Raw genomic sequence first — 19,992 nt, forward strand, 5'->3', positions numbered from 1 at the left:
GCTCAGGTATATTGGGCTGTGCGGTTCCCATAGATAATATAGTCCTTACTTACAATGCTATAATACAACAATCATGTAAGACCTCACAAAGTTGTTAAACCCTGAATGATGTACAAAGAACCCCCCTTGGAGCAATGAACCCGTTTCCGAGTAGCAATGTCCACCATGTCTAGTCAGCCTTGACCCCGCACGCGATCTAGGCACTCTTGTGCTGTCTGCTCAATGAGCAAAACTCTGCTGGGTATTCATCTTAGCGAATGCCTTGTTCTCCTTCTGCCACTTTCGTGCATATCCAACTCCAAATCCATGTGCGAAGACCTCACGGATTGCCTCAAGCGGCATGCCCTTGGCCTCGGGGAAGCAGAAGAACACGAAAACCCATCCTATGAAGCATATGGCACTGTAAAAGCCAAAAGCACCGCTCGGTGAAACTATCATTTGTTAGCATAAGAAAATTCGTATCACGAATCTGGTACATACTGCCTTTCATCATGCTCAGGAAAGTCGAAGCAATGATGATGTTTGTGGACCAGCAAGTGACAGTGTTAAGCATAGTGCCAACAGCGCGGACTTCCATGGGGATAAGCTCGGTGCCAATCCAAGCGATAGTGGCCACACCGCTGGAGTAGCAAGCAACAAAGCAGATGATGGTGACGATAACGACGATTCCGGGCCAGCCGACGGTATCCGATTGAACTTCAAGTGTGTGCCTGTCGATGGGAATGTAGGCGAATGAGACGGCAGCAATGACCAAGCAAACGACCATGCCAGCAATAGTGACGAGAAGAATGCGACGACGGCCAAACTTGTCAACGATGACAAGATTGACGAAAGAGAATACGAAATTGGTGGCCGAGACAGTGATGGCGACCGCAGTGGCGTTGTTGAAGCCAACAATCTTGAAGAGAGTTGCAGAGTAATACATCAGCGTATTAAAGCCTAATTGCTCTATTAGTCGGATACACCAGAATTCGATATTGTAAACTAACCTGATAGTTGAGAGATGGCCATGATGATGCATGCAGTGAGAACAGCACGGCCCGTGGCTGCGTTGGTAAAGATGCGCCCAAGAGTCTTGATGATTGAATCGTCCACCATGGTCTGAGTGGCTTCACTGATGCTGATTTCGATACTGGCGATCTTGGCCCGACGTTGCTCATGTGTGGATGTTGGATAGATTCTCATCAGGACCGTCTCGGCTTCATCAACCTTTCCATGTGAGACGAGCTGTCGTGGCGACTCGGGGCAAAGGAATAGCAGTCCGGCAAGTAGGATAGCAGGAGCGGCACCAATGCCTACAGTTGCTCGCCATGCCTGTGAAGTCTCTGGATTGCCTACTTGGGCAAACCCAGCGCCGATCGAGGAAGCTAAGAACTGACCGAAGGTCACGGACATGTTGTTGAAGGCGACCATGCGTCCACGATATTTTGCTGGGGCAAGTTCGGAAATGTAAAGGGGCACGATCATGGCTGCGCTGCCGACACCGAGGCCAACAACAAATCGTCCGACGGCGAATTGAGGTAGGTGGTATGCCGCAGTTTGCAGTACAGTTCCGATGACGAAGACAATGCATGCAAGCCAGATAGGAAGCTTCCGGCCATACTTGTCAGCCATAAGACCAGCGAAAACAGCACCGACAAGGGCTCCTCCAGAAGTCAAAGAAGTGACAAGTTCTTGTTCAGAGGAGCTGAGTTCATGGCCGAGTGAAGTACCAATGGTGACAAGGACAGCAGAAATGTATCCGGTATCATAACCTGTCCAAGACGTCAATATTTGCGATCCCGGGGTACGATCATCAGTGCAGCTTTGCGGACCTACCGAATAAGAGACCACCAAGGGAAACTGTGATGGAAATCAGCCATGCAGCCTTGGATGCAGCAGTGGCTTCAATTCCTGACAATTCTTCGATCTGAGAATGTGGGTCTTGTACGGTATCGACCTTCTCGATCTGCTCGTCGACCCCCGCGAATTTGGTGCTCTTCTCAGACATTGCGCCTGTGGGAGGGGTGGATAGGAGGATGACTTGTGAGTTGTGTCTCGAAACTCGAGGAGCAGTGACTTATACGAGAAAACTGTGTTGTACGTTTAGTACTGGAGATGCGCGATCGTCCCAAAGGCGAAGACTGTTGAGTGATGAACAAATATTCCACATGGAAATGATTGTCTTATTTATGCTTCTGCGAATAGTTAGAGAAAACAGGCCGCTATACGCCGCCCTGGCCCAAGAACGTGCAAAGGTGTACGCCTCTTGGGAGAGGAGAGTAGAAAGCAGGTACATTGAAGCATGTCCGCTTGGGTGGAGACTGGGGATTGCTACGTTGGGACGACCCTAGCGTCCGGAAGGAATGTTGTGCGCCGATAGCTTCTCCGAGATGCTGGGGGATCTCTGGGGATTGTGGGGGAATGACGGCAATGACGCTGGTAGCCTGGTACGGCGTTTGAAGGTGGTAGGGATCCCCCATCCGACGTTTGCAATGATTGCGGGGATAGGTACCGTACATAGGCATCTCCAGTCGATTCCTATGCAGTCCGCGTGCCTCTGACTCGCCCTCATCCCAAAACGCCTCGTGTCAATCTCGCCAGAGCTGCCGCCCCTCATGGCCTCATACAAGCATACACAAGTACAAAGTAACGCTCAATAATCCATTAGGCGACATTGGCCAGGTTGATCCGGATCACATGAAGGCATGGGCGTTCATTTACCAGGCGTCTCATTGGCTCATTATCCTTCGGTAAGAGTCTGGATCGAAAGTCGGAATTCATTGCTATACACAAAGCCATCCGAGCCGCGCTATCCCTAGAGCCTCATCTCTTCTGGCCTAAACAACTCCGTTTATGCCTCGATTAGGCTTGCTCCAACCATTTCTAGATCGAGCGATCCGGTCTACGCTAATCACATGGACTTGGCTGCGCTCTATGCTGCCACTTCTGGACTACATATTTGTACAATGATCACCATCACCATCTCCTTCAGCTCTCTTGGCCCTAGGGCTCAATTCTGAAACTGGCTACAGACAGGTACTGTAATATGGTCGTCCGTTGTGCCTCTGCACTAGATCATCATACACAGAAGGAACTGTAGACTCAACAATAATAGCGTGTATTGAACACTAACTCTTGCAGTTCACCTCGATAGTGGTCATCATGAACCTTTTGAGGAAAAATGCACGCCACTGTTTACATACCACGCCTTGTCTAGATCAAAAAAACATGAAAAGCGAAGGCATGTAGCCGGAAATCATAGATGAGATAACTGTAGGTGTTATTGATGCAGGCAAGAAGCAACAGATTCATGTGTAAATGGAATAATTCATTTAGATTCTATATCACAATGCTAGTCCCGCCAAATAGTCTGCACTGGGAAAGATATGCCCTCATCTGGCCCGAAACGCCGCCAATGCTGTTCCCCTGATGCTATTCTCCTGATGCTGTTCCTCATACACGCAATAAGTTCGTCCATATGCCGAGTTTATCTTCGTTGCAACGCTCAAACGGTTGTATTATTTGTTGATTCCCTTCTCCAAATCTTGACAGGCATATCTTCAAGCAACCAATTCATGCCCTCGCATCGTTTCAGCTCAAAGTCAGGTTTGCTAAGAGCAAACCCATATCTCTTCAAGACGCTTGCCAACACGACCGTCTGTTCGAGATAGGAGATATTTCGACCAATGCAGCCACGTGCTCCTGCAGAGAATGTGATGAAGTATGGCTGAAGCGCTTTGCCTTCTTCACCCAACCACCGTTCAGGGATGTACTGATCTGCTTGTGGGAAGGTTCTTTCGCAGCGGTGAGCAACGAGCGCCGACATAGAGACAGAAACGCCTCCTGGAATGTAATCTCCAAGGATGTTTGTGCCATCAGGAGGTGTTTCACGACCGAGATTTTGAGGAGTTGGTGGAAACAGTCGCAAGGATTCGTCAATGCAGGCCCGCAAATACGGTAGATGTTTGACTTTGTCATGACTGATCACTCCGCTCTCGTCTTCCTCCTCATCGTCTTCCAGAGCAGCATCGATCTCTTCAACGACCTTCTGCATGGCAGTGGGGTTCTTCAAAAGTTGGTATAGAACGTTTGTCATCGCAATCGCCGTGGTAACGCTGCCTGCGTTCATCATAATGTTGATCTCCGCAACAATTTCACCCCATTCTAGGTTATTGGGGTGGCCATTTTTATCTTCCATCAAGGCTTGGAAGAAGTCGTCCAACTTCTCTCCTGCACGATAGCGTTGTAGTCGGCGATGTGCGAGCTCGGTTGGAATCCCATCCCACTTTGTGGCGAGCTTCCCCATCCGACCGTAGTATGGAATGACGTTCGATAGTTTGTTGAGTAAAGGGTAGCTCTGATATGAGTACAAAAGCAAAGACTGCTTGATATTGCTTCCATAAAGACATTCGCGGAGATTACAATCATACGTTGTACCATCTGTGCGGCGACCCTGGATGCTGTCGTTTCCTTGGTCAAGGAAGCCCAGCTTCTCGGAAATACCAATGTCTGCGATAGCGTCGAGGGAGAAGAAGTTGGTCCAAGCTCGATAGTCGAGGTTGACGTCTTCCGGTTTCGGGATCGCACCCTTAGCCAACGGCTTGGTGCAACATGTGTCAAAATGCTTCAACATGCGTAGTGTTTTATCTGCAACCTTATGTTCCCATCCTTCAAGGTTCTTGATAGCGTATGCAGCACTGAGTACCTTCCTCTTTCTCTGATGATCGTGCTTGTTCACGACGTCGGCAAGATGGTAATGAGTTCCAGCTCCGGCGATATAAGTCTGGTCCTTGGTGCAGGGAGTGTTATGTCCGTAGATGTCCTTGATTGCACGGACATCTCCATATGACAATGAACTTGGACCGGTTCGAATCACTGGGTGAGTTTTGTGCAACTTGGCGAGGTATGATGAGCGGGCGTGACTGTGTGCTACTATCATGAAGGGGATATTTGATATTCCCGACAGAGGATGCATGTTGGGATAACGTCGAAGGCCCTTAGCATCGCGGAAATAAACAATAACCGGAAACACAACGAAGTAAACAAGCAAGCAGGCTCCAAGAGCTGCAGCATAAGGTGTTGACACGAACATGATTGATGGCTTCGTGTGACGAGTTGACAATGTTGGAATGCTGTTGGAATGAATGTCACGTAGATGTAGAAAGCCGGTCTTTTAATCTTGTATCTTTCGTTCACATATTACGGATTTCTACGATGGTCCATCGAGTTGGGAAGCCTAGGATGGAAATTATCTTGACCAGAATTGTGTGTCTGAATGGGGAAACGAGCCTATTTTAGTTAGTTCTACTCACATATTTGGTGGGGAACAGTGGAGGAAATCCAAGTATGGAGTGTGGGGTATTTCGGGTTGTAGATCTTTGCGAGACTATAGACGATTACGTAGAGAGGGGCTCTTTGATAATATTTCTAGATTGAGAGATTCGTAGTCTCCGTTGAGCACCTGGGTAGCAATCAACGTGATACTGGGCCTTACTACTCGTACTCCGTAAGGTCTTTGCAAATATAGATACGAAATCCGTTATAACCACATTAAGGTATTGAATATTCAAACTCAGAAGTGCAGTTCCTGGAAAGTGATCTCGCATGCGACACCCATTGTACAATAAAAGTCGTGCATCCCGGACTTGAGCTGCTAATATTCACTGAACTTCTACTTTACTCTTGAGACTTGGGATTGCTCAACTGTCCTTGGGATTTGGAACCCGTCTATATCGAATTGTTACCATATCCCCAGGAGTTGTACATATTCATCATGGCGAGATTCGATACTTCGATGGCCGACCTGGCATCATCTCTCCACCCTTTCCTTCAGACTTTGCAGGATCAATCTGCGCAATCCTTGGTACAGGCATTGAAGCCACAGACAGTCACAGATCGAGTAGCTGTCTTATTGTTCCTTTTATCTGCCTTCGGATATCTCTCGCGGGGACGCGTATGGGATAAGCCGGATCCCTATCACAACGTCTGGTTCGAGCGCCCGCAGCAAGAGGGGGGAAATACATCGCATAAACGCACAGAGACATCCAGGGATGTTTCGCAGCGCCTAGAGGAAGGCAAATATCAATGTGTCATCTTCTGGGGTTCACAATCGGGCACCTCAGAGCGCTTTGCTGAGGCGTTGGGTCGAGAATGCTCAAGTAGATTTGGCATCAACGCTCTTGTCGCCGATCTATCAGATTTCGAACCAGAATCAATCAGCTCCATCTCCCAGAACCATTTCGCGATATTCCTTCTCAGCACCTATGGCGAAGGAGATCCAAGCGATAACACTACGGGCTTGTGGGACTGGATCAAGTCAATAAAGGATAATGAGAAATCACTGAGCAATCTCCGCTACCTGGCATTTGGGCTCGGGAATAGCAATTACAAGTACTACAACCGCGTGCTTGATGTAGTAGCAGATGCACTCGATGCAACCGGTGCGACAGCTCTAATTCCACGTGGAAGGGCGGACGATGCAACTGGCGGAACAGAGGAGGACTTCCAGGCTTGGAAAGACGATGTCTTCGCCCTTTTCCGAAAGATGGGCTATGCGGAGAGGCCAATCAAATATGAACCCTCGATTGAGGTCTCATTCACGACAGGCGAGGAGCCTCATGAGTCAACTACTTCTGTAACACACCAAAAGTCGAACCTGAACTCGAGCATCGCCTCTTTGCCGATTCGGAATGCCCGCGAGCTTTTCACCGCAGGAGATCGCAACTGCATACACCTAGAGTTGGACCTCGGACATCACGAATTGGGGTACAAGACCGGTGATCACATTGGCATATGGCCCACCAACCCCGACCAAGAAGTCAATCGGCTCTTCGAAGTCCTAGGTCTCACCGCACGTAGGCAGGAGACTGTTAAGATCACAGCTTTGGATGGTTCATGCAAGAACAAGCTTCCTCCGCTCACTACTCTGGAGGCTGCCTTCCGCCATCATCTCGAAATCTGCGCTCCTGTGCCCCGCAAGACATTCGTAGATATCGCCGAGTTCGCCGCATCGCCAGACGTCAAGTCTAAGCTTTTATACTATGGCCAGGATAGGGACCGTTATGCCCAGCTTGCAGCAAGTACCCACCTCAACTTTGCTCGCTTGTTGCAGCTCGTCGGACCTGGTCACGTCTGGAATTCGCTGCCGCTCTCTTTCGTCCTGGATACTCTGCTTCCGTTACAACCACGTTACTACTCCATTTCTTCCAGCTCAGTCATATCACCTCGTCGTATTGCTGTCACCGCTCTTGTCGTCAACCATAATCTATCACCAGAGTCCGTCATTCACGGATTGGCATCGAATTATCTGCTCTCAGCAACAAAGCTACCAAACAATGCTTCGGGACCATCGCCCTCCTACAGCCTTCAAGAATCTCCCGAGAGCGAAGGTGGAAGACTATATGCCCATGTAAGGAAGTCAAAATTCAAGCTCCCATTGACCTCTTCCACGCCTCTCGTTCTCATCAGTGCGGGAACCGGATTTGCCCCGTTCCGTGCATTCATTGCCGAGCGTGCTAAATTACACGCATTGGGCAAGCCCGTGGGTCACATGCTCGTCTTCTTCGGATGTCGGAGTGCAGAATCAGACTATATCTATCGCGACGAGCTCGAGAAATTCCAAACTCAACTGGGAGACCGGCTAGAGATCGTAACTGCCTTCTCAAGGGACGGCAACAAAAAGGTGTATGTTCAGGATCGAGTGGCGGAGAACAGCACACGAGTCTTGGAGATGTTGGATGCGGGAGCTAACATGTATATTTGCGGCAAGGCTAGCATGGCACGTGAGGTCGACCGAAAGCTTGAAGATGCAAAGGTAGCCAGCGGCTCCGGTGAATCGGAGGTAAAAGCGTGGACTGATGCATTAAAGAAGCGCGGCAAATGGAAAGCTGATGTCTGGGGTTAGAGGTGCCTTTGAATATTTAGAAATAGACACTTGTTAGACTAAAATATATGCCTCAGCTTGACATTCCGACAATGTCAACATATCATCTCAATTCTCACAAGTAAACATGATGTATCACAGACGATTCCGATATAGATGTTATAAAATAAGATCAATTGGACCATTGTTCCTGTAGATCGAGAACGACCTTATCGGTTCTCCAACCTATGTGGTGCTGTAGGCCTTGAAGGTATTTAATACAAGCCGCTTGTTCATCCTTGTCCACCACATAGGCACCGCATGCGCTCAGAATGTGACTTCCCTGAAACATTGCATTGCCACAATGAGAATTGCTGACACCATAGCCGATAACAATTCGTATATGCTTGCGAATGGCAGCGTCCGTCTGTCGCCTGGAGCGCACACCCGCTAGACCTACGAGCGACGCGTGTGGAGAGTAGATAGCGAGGATTATCTTGCAAAGGTGGTAATACTGTAAACCAATTGCAACTACGCCTTGGGGAGTAGGGAGCGCAGGCCAGCGTCCACTGAATTCTTTCCCGGCGTCGGGCTCCATGAACCTATGTATAAGTGGTTAATGATGTACTTGTGTCGGTTGTGTCGGTCAATATACGTACAAAGCTGAAAATGTCCAAGGTTTTGTTCTCTCCCACTCGTCAACATCGGCATTCAATTCCATCCACTTGTCCCTGGTGATCAATTGACCTTGACTCTCCTCGAATACATGTTGTAGGACAACGGCGAATTGGAAAATAATGCGATTTGTCCAAGACTCGTCATCAAAGTCGCGGAAGACGGCTGAGTGGCGATAATTATCCAGGGATAAGTTCAAAGGTTGCTGGCTCGTGAGCGACACGTAGATGTGTTGGCGAAGAGAAACCCAAGAGGCCGATTCGCGTAAGCCGCCGTCTGCAGCGAATGACGAAATACTGTTGAGAATCCGTGCAGTTCCAAAATGATGGCACAGCTCATCAGACTCGCCCATTTCTTCATGAAGCCGTAGCAGGATTACCTACATCAAATATCAATACTATCCGTAAGTTGGGAGTAAGAAGAGACTTACAGCCACGAGGAAGTTTTCATCCCAATGGGCAAGAGGATCTTCTAGAGCTACAATGAGCGCCTGGAGGCAATTGTCGATGTAAGGTTGAGATAAGTCGGTAGGGACCTTCTCTAGGAGCCAGAGATGGCGCGAAGCAAGACCAAGAATACCATTAAGAATGACCGGAAACTGAGCTGCACGTTTAGGTACCTCCTTACCAAAGTGATACTTTGCATCACAAACGTCTATCCAAGGGGTACAGTGCACGAGGAAATGATGGAAAAGACGAGCTTCGTGGGTGCTCTTTACGGGCCAGCGTAGATTAAGAGATGTATGTGGGGAAAATGCGGTACTGGAGAATGGCGAGATGGTAGTGTCGTGTGTGGGTGGTGACTGGATGATGGAACTCTGGCTATGCTCTGTTATGGAGTGTGGATTTGAGAAGGTTGGTAGTGGGCTGGTCTCATCGAGTTTGGTTGGGTTTAGTGAAGTCAGACCATGAAGAGTACTTTCTAAGACCTTGTTGATCGGGGTGGAAATGGAAGCAATGTCGGAAGGAGAATTGATCAAAGCAGGGGGGTCATGCGACATTCCAGAATTGTGGGAGTCTGTCCTGTGGAGGGCATGGAGATCGACTGAGGTTGATGATCGATGCGCGAATGTGTAAGTCGAAGCATCCGTGCTGTCAAGTCGAAGGTCCTCAACAGATGGATCCCAGTCTATACTTGATTGACCCACAGGCTCAGAGGCAGTTGGGTCTTCATCTGCTACTTTCGATACATTTGGCTCCAACTCTAGATCCTCGTCATCCCCTTCCGTATTTGGAGATATAAATCGTACTGAACGTTAGTCAGCGGATACAGGACTGAGTGCATTGGGTGCGTAGTGCCAGGGGTACTAGCAGATACAATCACAGTATTGAGGGATGGGAAAAGGAAAACCCACAGGCGCTGGGAATGTCGACCCAAGTCTGGCTCCTTTGGAACTCGAGAGATTGTTCGGCAGACCCGACCTCTTCGCCCGCGTTGAACTTGACCGAAGTCACGGGTCGGAAGCGAAAGGCATTGGCCCTGATGCAGGTCCGGCTTCGTTCCGAGCAATATTTACACTTTTCTGAATCTCGGAGCTTGACGCCTGTGTAACTGGTTCAGTACTGGATCACGACCCCATGGGGTAGCGGGGGGTTGTTGGTCTGACATTTGATATGACGTTCACGACAGGCCTTGCTATACGATGTTTCAGCATTGATGGAAGATATGAACATGAGCGATCGGAGGGAAGACTGACCAGCCGCTACGCTGTCGCATAGTTTCGAAGAGAAGCTCACCTGAGGTGGACTGATGAGCATGGAGCAGGAGAGGTGAAATGCGGAGAATCCATCCATTTTCATTATTATTATTATAAGGGCGATGAAAAGGATGTGTTTGGCTAGTAAGCTACCACGGCTACTACGCGACACTTCCCCCGCTTTCTGGGGTCGTGGAGGCTGATGGTCTGGGGACGGCACCCGATGAAAGGGAAATGGTTTGGTTGGCTGGCTCATGGCATTTTGTCGAATCCATCAAAGGACATTACTACTACTCGTAGGAGTCCTGTAGCGTAGTCCGTGCAATTACACTGTCACTGGAACCAAGACTGGCCACCTCATGGAGGGGGGAATTGGTTGACCAAGCACTCGCCCATTCCATTACCCACGGGGCCACGCTATCTGCTATTTTGTTCTAGCATGAACGTAACCTGAACTATTACAAGTATCACTCGTACATTGTTTCCTCACATCGATTCCTTGAATGGGTAGGTAGCCAATGGAGTAATAGTATCCGGATGGAGAACGTCTGGTGTCATTCCAGTCATGGCAGTCAACGCCGCATGTTGCTACTTCTTATTCTTAGTCCCACGCACTACTCAATAGTGCCCAAGCCTCATCTCCTTAGTCTACTGGAAATGGAAGTGGGTAGCGGACTATAACCGGTATAGATCATCGAAAAGGGCCGAAGCATCGTTTCCTTTCGCCGTTGTACTTTTTGGCGTTTATCTTCGCCACTGTCAATGTACATTGTTGCGATTGTTCTTCGCAGTCTCATTTTCATGCTGCGTCTGAGTGATATTGCTCTTTGTTCTTGCTTCCAAAGACAATCAAGTACTAGGAACTCATTACTTGTACGAAGAACGATGAATAGCATTGCACAGATCGGAGGTAATCACCATCTCTGACTTCTGAGTGGATTCGGTCAGTAGGCACAAGTCCAGTTCAACCCTCACACTACAAGAAAATACCGGTCGCACATACTACTACGTATTCCGTATACGAATCGTAAGCAAGATGCGCAGTTAACTGACTAGTCAACTATCTTTGAGGGAATAGTGGCCGACACCGCGATAATCGGCAACCAACAAAAAATGGAGAGCGTCCTCGGTTGAAGATTTCATCAAACAACTGCAAAAACCTCCTCCGAGCATGAATCAAACGCCTAGCGCAGTCATCTGACACTTTCTTACGTTCTTAAACCAAGGCACTGCCAATGGATATGTGCCTGAATACCCCACGATCGCCCCCCCATTGCCGGCCATGAGTATGGTCCAGGCGTTGGTTGCTCCCCACACGCTTACCCCGTGCAAAAACCTCCTCCGAGATGTACCAAAACCACCAACAGAATGCCATCTAGCACAATGTTTCTCTGTGCGAAAACCTCCTCCGAATAACAATTAAAACCTCCATAGTCTTTCACACAATTGAATAAATATCCAAAGTTGCAGCAGGCCCCAACATGTCTCAATCAATCCAGCCTTCTCTTCTCTTCTCACCCATCGCATTCTCCAGGCCTTCCTTCTCACCACGTCTTAAACCGATTTCTACCTTGCACAATGGCACCACGTAAACTCAGAATCGCAGCAGCTGGCCTTGGCCGTATGGGTCACCGCCATGCTCTCAACTTCCTCAACCGCACCCCCCGAGCCGAGCTTGTCGCTGCTTTCACGCCTGACCCGAAAGAATTGCAATGGGGCAAGCAACATCTCGAGCCCTTTGGTGTGACCCTCTACGACGACTATGATAAAATGCTTGAGCACACTGCGCTTGATGCCGTTGTTATCGGCACTGCAACCTCTGTGCATGCGGAAGAAGCCATCAAAGCTATGGAGAAGAACTTACATGTCTTGTGCGAGAAGCCTCTCTCCACCAGCATCGAGATTGTATGGCTCCCCCTGCAGCGATCCTGGTAAAAATCCCTTCTAACCTTTCATAAAGTGTCGCGAAGTTGTTGAGGCCGCGAAGAAACGACCACATCTGAAGGTCATGTGCGGCTTCTCGCGCCGATTTGACGACAGCTACCGTGATGCCTTCAACAAGGCCGAGCAAGGCCTCATCGGACGACCAACAATCTTGAGGTCCCAAACTTGCGATAAGCATGATCCCTCCGGTGAGCATGTATTCCACACTAAACTACAATTTTACACGACGATGCTGATTAACATCAGGCTTCTTTGTCGAGTATGCTGCCTGGTCTGGCGGTGTCTTTGTCGACATGGCTGTCCATGACATCGATTTGACCCTTTGGTTCTTCGGAGATGATATCGTGCCCAAGTCTATCTCTGCCCATGGTGTGGTAGCCGTCCAGCCGGGCCTCAAGCAACACAAGGACTATGACAACGCAGTAGGCATTGTTGAGTTCTGGAACGGAAAGATCGCCCACTACTACTGCTCTCGCATGATGGCACACGGCCAGGAGGATGTGACCGAGATCATCGGTACGGAGGGCAAGCTCAGCGTCAATCTCAACCCTCAGAACAACCTTGTCAATTACTACCATGCTGGCGGTATTACCAGGGAGATTCCTGCACATTATTACGGAAGGTTCGAGATGGCCTTCGTGCGTGAGGCAAATGAATTTGCCGCCGCGTGCCTTGACGATACACCTCTTCCTATGAAGCTCAGGAATGCAGTCAAGGCTGTCGAAATCGGTGCATGGCTTCAGGAGGCTCTGGTCTCTGGCAAGCAAATTCATTTCGATGAGACAGGAAGGCGGGTTGAGAAGGCAAGCCTATAAGGAGATTGCGCAGAGTAGAACAACAATTTAGATAGATGTACATAAAATTCATACATGATTTCCAGAACTCAGAAAAAGGTAGTCATTATTATATGCATGGAGGACTTGCTGACTTCCTTGGTTTCAAGATACTGTTGGGTCCATAACTTACCTGGCTATGTACCTTCTACAGATACTTCACCTGAAATGTCCCGAAGTTTGATTGTGCATCGAGCCAGAACCGTAATTGGAAAAAGAAACCACTTAGAATGACTCTAGTTTCTTAATTCTATGTCTAGATGCAAATGATCTGTAGGTGTTTTCCAGCAATCTATGTAGTCAAAGCTGGAATGGCTTTGGCGCATATTCAATGCTCCAGCGTTGATCGCTTGTGTATGAAGTATTGATCTGTTCAGCCGAAAAACACATGGAGAGTACGAACTAAAATCGAAGCATAACAGAAAAAATGATGAATACCCGGATTCGAATACCTAAAAGGCGAAGATATCAGCAAGTATTATTTGAATCTTGCTGGATCCATAATAGTCACGTGATCCATCCGTGTCCCCAATCCCCGCGCTTTCACGTCGGTAGGAGCATCTCCCGACACGATTTCTACACGAGTTTGCGCTTGCTGTCTCGACTCAACTCCTGTAAATCGACCGGTCCCAGGCCGGCTCTCACAGATTGCGACCGACACGCCCATCGATGAGTCGCATAAATCTCTATGTCCACTCAAGAAAAGCCAACACCATCAACTCCTTCGTCATCTATTGAACCAACTGGACAACCGCGTCCAGCAAGGTCCAAAAACGGCTGCAATGCTTGTCGGTAAATCAGTTCTATCCTCATGTGTTCTCAAAGTTCACCCCTACTCGAACACAGCTGATCATACCATAGGCGAAGAAAAGTCAGATGTAATGAGAGGCGTCCCCGTTGCGCCCATTGCGAAAGGCTGAATTTGGATTGCACGTGGAATCGGGTACCGGTTGCTCGAAGTCATTCCGAGGCAGCAAGTTCCCAGCCCCAATTCACCACAACTCAACAGCAGCACTCCAATGCCCATCCCGGGATGCAAGCTTGGGACGGTTTAGGTGCGAGTGGTAATGCCTTCTTTGACTTCTCTGGGCCCCTGGGTATGGGCACCTGGGATGAGGCAATGTTGTTAAGCCCCAACTCCTGGCCATCCGATCCTGCGATGGCCGTAGGCAATGCGGCACCATTGGAGATTGTTCCACATCCAATTCATCAGCAAAATCAGTCTAGCACCAACGACCAGTGGGCAGGGGAGCAACAGTTCTCGAGAATGCATTCCGGTAGTGTAAGCTCGATTCCTGACCGGGGTCTGCAGCACCCAGACCCAGCATCGACATCTCCATTCTCTACCGAAGGCGGACCAAATACTTCCAATGACGAGGAGCTACTCGTCAACACCTTCTTGGGCATGTTGATGCCACCCATTCTCACACCAGTGGAGATCGGTCCAAAGTGGGCATCAACCCGTGCATTCTTTGGATCAATGGCTACAGAGTCACCGCTTGTTCGTGGCGCCATCATGGCATTTGCTGCTATGCAGATGCGGCGGAGTGGAATGGTGACTGTGACAACTACACGTGACTGGAGATCTCTGTACGATAAGGCGGCTAGGCAACTTTCCAGCCTTTTGCATAAGAGGAATGAGGATGTGGAGGGAAAATCTAAAGATAATCTAAAGCATATCCTAGCCGCCCTCTTTCTCCTCACGTATACAGATGTAAGTTATTACCCTGGGATACTTTCAATTTCATTTTGCCATCTACCTGCTACCATGGAAGAAGATGTATTTCGTGCCAGGACTGACGTTTTGGGTAGCTTCTTACGGAGACTCTTCCGCGCGCACATGCAAACCTTCGGGAGGCATACAGTTTGATCCAGAATACCAACAAAGAATCATTCACTATTCCTGAGAGACGCCTCATCTCATGGCTTCGACTACTGGATGCCCGTGCAGTATCCACTGCGGGCGGTGAGGGACTCTTTCTGGCCGATACGGATGAGTCACTGTTTGATGCGTCTCCAGCCGCCAATCCGGCTTCAGAACCCGAAACACTCGACACTGAGATAGAGGAAATACTATTCGATGTGTTGTATCATCCAGGCATTGTGTTCTACCAAAAGGTTCAGTCATTCGTTGGCCGCATCACAAGAATTGACCCATGGCATCGAAGCCGTGGTACTGTACAGGATGAAACTGAGGTCATGGCTTTGGCTGCCCAGATATCCCAAGACTTGCACGCATTGTACGGCCAGAGGCCTGCCTTGATGGATCATGCAGTTGCCGGCAACCTTACAGAGAAGCATTTAGCAAAGAATCTTGCAGCCGCCCTGACCCGGAGCTTTCGAACTTATTTGGCCAACTATTACGCCTCCTTCCTGCACCTACATCGCGTAGCATATGTGCAGTACCCGAAGACTAAGGACGTCAACTCAGCGATCGAAAACATCAAGAAACTGTCGCATCTTATGGCTGGTACGGACGAGTCACTGCCTGTAAATGTGCTGTGGCCGCTACTGATGTGGGGCTGCGAAGAGGATAATCTGGATGAACGAAGGTGGATATTGGCCACCATTAGAGGACTTGAAGGTATTGCAACAAATGCAAAAGCAACCGCCGATCTCCTCGAGGAAGTCCAACGCCGTCAAGATGAAGGAAAGCGAAGAATGGACGTGCGATCGGTCAGTCAGGAGCATTTTGCAAAGACCCACCATTTTGCGATTGTATGAGTCTCATGCATGCGGTGCGAATCCATTCGAATGTATGCAGATTCTCGCGAACTTCTTTTAGCACCGAATTGTGACGGTCGCTCATTCTTGACAAGGATTCTATTTATTGTCCTCGCTCTAATGTTCAATGTGAATAACATCACTCCAAGTTCACGTCCCAGGCTTTCTAACAATACAATATTTTCCGCCTATAAATGTGGTGATGCGACGATTTAATTTGCCAACCCTACAAGGAAGACTCAATTTCATCCAAACCTGATACCTGTTTCAATATCCATTCACGCTTTTCTTGGCTTGTGAATCGAGGATACGGTTTCCGGCAATCAGAACTCGTCTCAGGATATCCTCTCTTCTTCGCGACGACCCACTTTGTTCCATTTATGCCACCCTTTCCAAAACCCCATTCGGTGACGGAGAGCTTTATCTGTAAGGCAGATGCCTCGGCAAGCTTGCCGCTTTCGTAAAGATTGTACAACTGGACGCATGTCTAGAGATGAATCTTAGCAAAGTCTTCAAAAGCCGTGAGAGCAGTATATGGATCGATCAGATGAACAGATTGAAACCCGAAATGTGACAAAAAAATACACCAAGTATGTGAGCAACAAAGATCAGATATGCATACCTTCGGATAGAGGTTGGCCACGCCTGTAATGCAGCCAGTGCCACCGACACTCATTGCAGGAATAAGCCAGTCACTCTGGCCCGCCAGAGCGCAGAATTTCGAGGTGTCGAATGAAGCCGACACTCTTGAGACTTTTGCGATACCACCGCATGTGAGCTTGACCCCGACAATATTGGAATGCTTTCCGAGGATATCTAGAGCCTCCGAATTTACGTCCAAGCCAGCAACGACTCCTGGGAAGTTGTAAATCAGGATTGGCACCGGACTCGAATCAGCTAATTCTTGGAAGAATTCAATAATGGCAGTCTGATCCATGGCGAAATGGAAGTAGGAAGGCACCAAAGCGAGGAATGCATCAGCACCGGCCTCTTTGGCCTCGACAGTCTGCCGAATAGCATCGCGAGTGCAACCCGCGACTCCACCAATTGTTATAGGAAGACTCGACTTTCCAAGTCGTTGAGCAGTTTTGCGGCAAGTTTGAACAAGTTGCGCCTTCTCGGATGAAGAAAGGGTTGCTGCTTCGCCGTTGGTTCCAGCAATGACAACACCATGGACGCCGTTGGAGATCACAAACTCGAAATGCTTCTCCTGTACCTCCCAGTCAATTTCTTGACCTTTGTCATTTCCGAAAAAGGTCAATGACGGAACGTGGATCCCCGGGGGGAAGGAGTATCTGGAGGCATTCGAGCCGTTGGCCAATACTTCGTTGGAAGGCATGTTGGATAATCCTCTGGCACAATTGAAAGATGTAGACTGAAACAGAGTGTAATGGTTACAAGGCCCGGTCAATAGCAAAATTAAGTACACTGGGAATATGGCATGGTGGGAACACGCTCTTTTTGACTATCGTGTCCTGCGTGCTTAAACCCATAGGCATTCCGACGCAGTTCCGAGAGGGCCGATCAGATGCCGCGTTTACAGTGCATAGTGCTGTCATAGTTAGACAATGCTCAGTATGTCGGGTGTTTGTAGACAGCAGAGGGACTAGTGATACTCGTCCATGAGAACGCTGGCTCGGCTGGAAGTGCCTGAGTCGCTACGTTGGGGGTTGCTGAAGTGTCGTCGGCAGCGCTAAGAGATGATCTATTCCCCTTCGTCCAGATTTTCTATCTCATGATGATTCAAGGACAGTTTAGCGTAGGCGAGCAGACAGCAACGGCGTAGCGACGGTGTAGCGACAGCCGACCATATTTCGGTTCTAACCCCAGCTAAGCTCCATTCCCATGCGATGACCATGCTGCTTCCCCGTTCATCCCCGCAGGTTTCTCCACAGTCATGTTCAAATGGTGTTTTCTTTTATTCACGCCGATCCGGGGTGCCTGAACTTCGCGCCACCAGCCAACTCCCCAGCCTTTGGAACTGCTAACGCCCCCATCGCGTGAGGACGTGAAGTCGTTTCTGGTCTCGCGAGGCGCTCTAGCATTGCCGGTTACGATTCGCCCTATCCCATTTTTCGGCCATCCGACGCCAGTGGTCGGCTCTGGCGTTTCTTCTCGCGATTCACATCGCATCATATGCTTCCTTGGTCTGAAGGGACTTGCGGAGAAGAAAGCAAGTTAAAAGGTCTCTGAGGCCCGACACAGATTACTTTCAAAGTCGCCACACATATTGAGACTCAGACGGATATCTACGAATACCCTCAATCTATCCCAACACTTTCATCATGACGGGTTTCGCTCGTGCAAAGGAGGATAGGCCCACGCCTCCAGAAGTTGTAAGTCTGCAGTTAATCGCTATATCGCCTCCAATCCAGACATATACTAATGAGCACATAGTATAACTGGAGAGTGTATATGTCCGCTCTAGTTATCTCTATGGGAGTACTGGCTTACGGCTACGACTCGGCTTTCATTGGCACAACGATTACCCAAAAGAGCTTTCAGCGCGATTTCGGACTCGTTAGTATGACCAAGCAGCAACGAAACGATGTCTCTAGTAATCTAACATCGATATGTACGTCCATTCCTGCAACCCACTATGTGTGGGCTTTGCATTCTAACAAAATGTAAACGACACAAGCGTGTGCTAACACCTAAGTAGATTCGGCTGGTGGCTTTTTCGGAGCTCTCTTTATGTACCCATCCCTCGAGCTGCTTGGTCGACGAATGACCGTCATTATCGCGGACGTAATCTTCCTTGTGGGTGCTGTTCTATGTACAGTTCCCACACATCAGCTCGGTTTGGTATATGCCGGAAGACTTCTCACTGGCCTGGGCGTTGGTGGCATCGCAGCGGTGTCGCCCATATACATTGCGGAAATATCACCCCCAGCGATTCGTGGTCGCCTCACTGGATTCTTTGAATCCTTCTATCAGACCGGCGCTGTCATAGGCTTCTGGATCAATTACGGAATCGTTCACAATATCGACCCAAATAAGTCCATCGCCTGGCGTATTCCCATGGCTGTGCAATTGATCCCTGCCGGCCTTCTGGCGATGATGATCCCCATCCTTAAGGAATCACCAACCTGGCTTCTCAAGCGTGGCCGCGACGATGAAGCTTATGCTGTTTACAGCTTCTTGCGAAACCTACCTGAGGACCACCCTTACATCGCCGAAGACGTCCACTTCGTCAAGAATGAAATTGCGAAGGAGCGTCTCAACCTCACCGGAAACCAGACTGCATCTTTCAAGGATATCGTGAGGGGGGCCTTGAAAGAAAGTTCGATGAAGGGCATGCGTAATCGATTCCTACTTGTCTTCCTCATGTTCATGTGGCAGGCCTGGTCGGGCGCGGCCGCCATCAACTACTACTCTCCTACCATCTTCCGATCCATTGGTCTTACAGATGTTACTCTTTGGACAGGTGAGTTTCTGTGGTTCACAAAAAAAAGCTAGAGCTAGTCACTAATTACTGATGACAGGAGTATACGGTATCATTAAAGCAGTCGGATCCATCATTTTCTTCACCTTCTTTATCGATGCGTTTGGACGAAAGTGGCCTTGGATCGTCTCTTCTCTTGCATGCGCCTTCTGCCAGTATTATCTTGCAGCTTACATTGCCATTGGAAAGCCCAACGTAGATGTCAAACAATCACCTTCTACCGTTGCAGGAGGAAAGGCAGCCACCGCCATGGTCATGATCTTTGGTGCCACTTGGTCATTCGGCGCCAATGGCCTGCCATGGATTATCTCCGCGGAAATATTCCCATCCTCCCTACGCTCGATTTCGGGTCCCTTTGCTGGAATGAGTGTCTGGCTATGGACATATGTCGTAACTCGTGCTCTGCCTAGCATGTACACTAGCATGGGCTATGGTGTCTACATCTTCTTTGCTTCATGTCTCGTCTGTGCGAGCGTGTATGCGTACTTCTTTATCCATGAGACGAAGGGCCTTCGTATGGATCAGATGGATCATCTTTTCGGTTTCGAACGCCAGACAGTTCCTGGGGCAGTACCCAATAAAGTGTCAGGAGACGATTCGAGTGACAAGGATCACGAAAAGGACGTGAAAGTCGATGTCAGTCGTAAGGAGGCTGTCTAGACTTAGTCGACTCCAAGACATGTCTGCACGGTGATATATAGTCCGAGATCGGAATCTTCTTCCATTAGCTACAAATGCATAATACAGATACTTTATCTATCATAAGCGTAGCGCGCTATTTTGAACTCTTCAGAACAATAAAGTCATCTCATTTCTGTAAATCCAATAGCTT

At 48.9% G+C, this 19,992-nt stretch overlaps 8 protein-coding genes across 8 annotated transcripts; 4 read left to right on the forward strand and 4 right to left on the reverse strand.

Annotated features, from left to right (window-relative positions):
- Nucleotides 1–78: 78 nt before the first annotated feature.
- On the reverse strand, nucleotides 79–1,990 carry BU24DRAFT_451806 (putative transporter; the record flags this gene model as incomplete). Its single annotated transcript, XM_033531145.1, has 4 exons — nucleotides 79–431; nucleotides 481–948; nucleotides 990–1,754; nucleotides 1,819–1,990. The coding sequence occupies 4 exons, from the start codon at nucleotides 1,988–1,990 to the stop codon at nucleotides 220–222; spliced, it is 1,617 nt and encodes a 538-aa protein (XP_033383211.1). The 3' UTR covers nucleotides 79–219.
- Nucleotides 1,991–3,334: 1,344 nt separating this feature from the next.
- BU24DRAFT_371677 (cytochrome P450 monooxygenase) lies at nucleotides 3,335–5,074 on the reverse strand (the record flags this gene model as incomplete). The annotated part of the gene is made up of 1 exon (XM_033524475.1): nucleotides 3,335–5,074. One exon carries the CDS (start codon nucleotides 5,072–5,074, stop codon nucleotides 3,488–3,490), a length of 1,587 nt encoding a protein of 528 aa, XP_033383212.1. The 3' UTR covers nucleotides 3,335–3,487.
- A 702-nt stretch (nucleotides 5,075–5,776) lies between these two features.
- BU24DRAFT_393078 (cytochrome P450 reductase 2) lies at nucleotides 5,777–7,885 on the forward strand (the record flags this gene model as incomplete). The annotated part of the gene is made up of 1 exon (XM_033525184.1): nucleotides 5,777–7,885. One exon carries the CDS (start codon nucleotides 5,777–5,779, stop codon nucleotides 7,883–7,885), a length of 2,109 nt encoding a protein of 702 aa, XP_033383213.1.
- Nucleotides 7,886–8,036: 151 nt separating this feature from the next.
- On the reverse strand, nucleotides 8,037–10,311 carry BU24DRAFT_463619 (uncharacterized protein; the record flags this gene model as incomplete). The annotated part of the gene is made up of 5 exons (XM_033532144.1): nucleotides 8,037–8,445; nucleotides 8,503–8,897; nucleotides 8,949–9,766; nucleotides 9,873–10,061; nucleotides 10,215–10,311. The coding sequence occupies 5 exons, from the start codon at nucleotides 10,309–10,311 to the stop codon at nucleotides 8,037–8,039; spliced, it is 1,908 nt and encodes a 635-aa protein (XP_033383214.1).
- A 1,032-nt stretch (nucleotides 10,312–11,343) lies between these two features.
- On the forward strand, nucleotides 11,344–12,991 carry BU24DRAFT_371685 (NAD(P)-binding protein). Its single transcript, XM_033524476.1, has 3 exons — nucleotides 11,344–12,119; nucleotides 12,175–12,346; nucleotides 12,405–12,991. Exons 1-3 carry the CDS (start codon nucleotides 11,793–11,795, stop codon nucleotides 12,971–12,973), a joined length of 1,068 nt encoding a protein of 355 aa, XP_033383215.1. The 5' UTR covers nucleotides 11,344–11,792; the 3' UTR covers nucleotides 12,974–12,991.
- A 1,033-nt stretch (nucleotides 12,992–14,024) lies between these two features.
- Nucleotides 14,025–15,715, forward strand: BU24DRAFT_348934 (uncharacterized protein; the record flags this gene model as incomplete). Its single annotated transcript, XM_033523585.1, has 2 exons — nucleotides 14,025–14,705; nucleotides 14,804–15,715. 2 exons carry the CDS (start codon nucleotides 14,025–14,027, stop codon nucleotides 15,713–15,715), a joined length of 1,593 nt encoding a protein of 530 aa, XP_033383216.1.
- A 166-nt stretch (nucleotides 15,716–15,881) lies between these two features.
- Nucleotides 15,882–17,301, reverse strand: BU24DRAFT_371689 (aldolase). Its single transcript, XM_033524477.1, has 2 exons — nucleotides 16,338–17,301; nucleotides 15,882–16,202 (listed from the first exon to the last, which is right to left on the reverse strand). The coding sequence occupies exons 1-2, from the start codon at nucleotides 17,052–17,054 to the stop codon at nucleotides 15,942–15,944; spliced, it is 978 nt and encodes a 325-aa protein (XP_033383217.1). The 5' UTR covers nucleotides 17,055–17,301; the 3' UTR covers nucleotides 15,882–15,941.
- Nucleotides 17,302–17,592: 291 nt separating this feature from the next.
- On the forward strand, nucleotides 17,593–19,907 carry BU24DRAFT_371693 (general substrate transporter). Its single transcript, XM_033524478.1, has 4 exons — nucleotides 17,593–18,051; nucleotides 18,113–18,290; nucleotides 18,378–19,142; nucleotides 19,201–19,907. Exons 1-4 carry the CDS (start codon nucleotides 18,001–18,003, stop codon nucleotides 19,818–19,820), a joined length of 1,614 nt encoding a protein of 537 aa, XP_033383218.1. The 5' UTR covers nucleotides 17,593–18,000; the 3' UTR covers nucleotides 19,821–19,907.
- The last annotated feature ends 85 nt before the right edge of the window (nucleotides 19,908–19,992 follow it).

Source organism: Aaosphaeria arxii, assembly GCF_010015735.1.
Source record: "Aaosphaeria arxii CBS 175.79 unplaced genomic scaffold BU24scaffold_5, whole genome shotgun sequence".
Lineage (NCBI taxonomy): Eukaryota > Fungi > Ascomycota > Dothideomycetes > Pleosporales > Aaosphaeria > Aaosphaeria arxii.

Coding starts and splice junctions, on each gene's coding strand:
- BU24DRAFT_371685 (XM_033524476.1), top strand. CDS start 11,793: ATGGCACCACGTAAACTCAGAATCGCAGCAGCTGGCCTTGGCCGTATG. Junction 12,120..12,174: donor TCTCCACCAGCATCGAGATT/GTATGGCTCCCC, acceptor CCTTTCATAAAG/TGTCGCGAAGTTGTTGAGGC. Junction 12,347..12,404: donor CGATAAGCATGATCCCTCCG/GTGAGCATGTAT, acceptor GATTAACATCAG/GCTTCTTTGTCGAGTATGCT.
- BU24DRAFT_371689 (XM_033524477.1), bottom strand. CDS start 17,054: ATGCCTTCCAACGAAGTATTGGCCAACGGCTCGAATGCCTCCAGATAC. Junction 16,203..16,337: donor TGGCCAACCTCTATCCGAAG/GTATGCATATCT, acceptor ATTCATCTCTAG/ACATGCGTCCAGTTGTACAA.
- BU24DRAFT_371693 (XM_033524478.1), top strand. CDS start 18,001: ATGACGGGTTTCGCTCGTGCAAAGGAGGATAGGCCCACGCCTCCAGAA. Junction 18,052..18,112: donor GGCCCACGCCTCCAGAAGTT/GTAAGTCTGCAG, acceptor ATGAGCACATAG/TATAACTGGAGAGTGTATAT. Junction 19,143..19,200: donor AGATGTTACTCTTTGGACAG/GTGAGTTTCTGT, acceptor TACTGATGACAG/GAGTATACGGTATCATTAAA.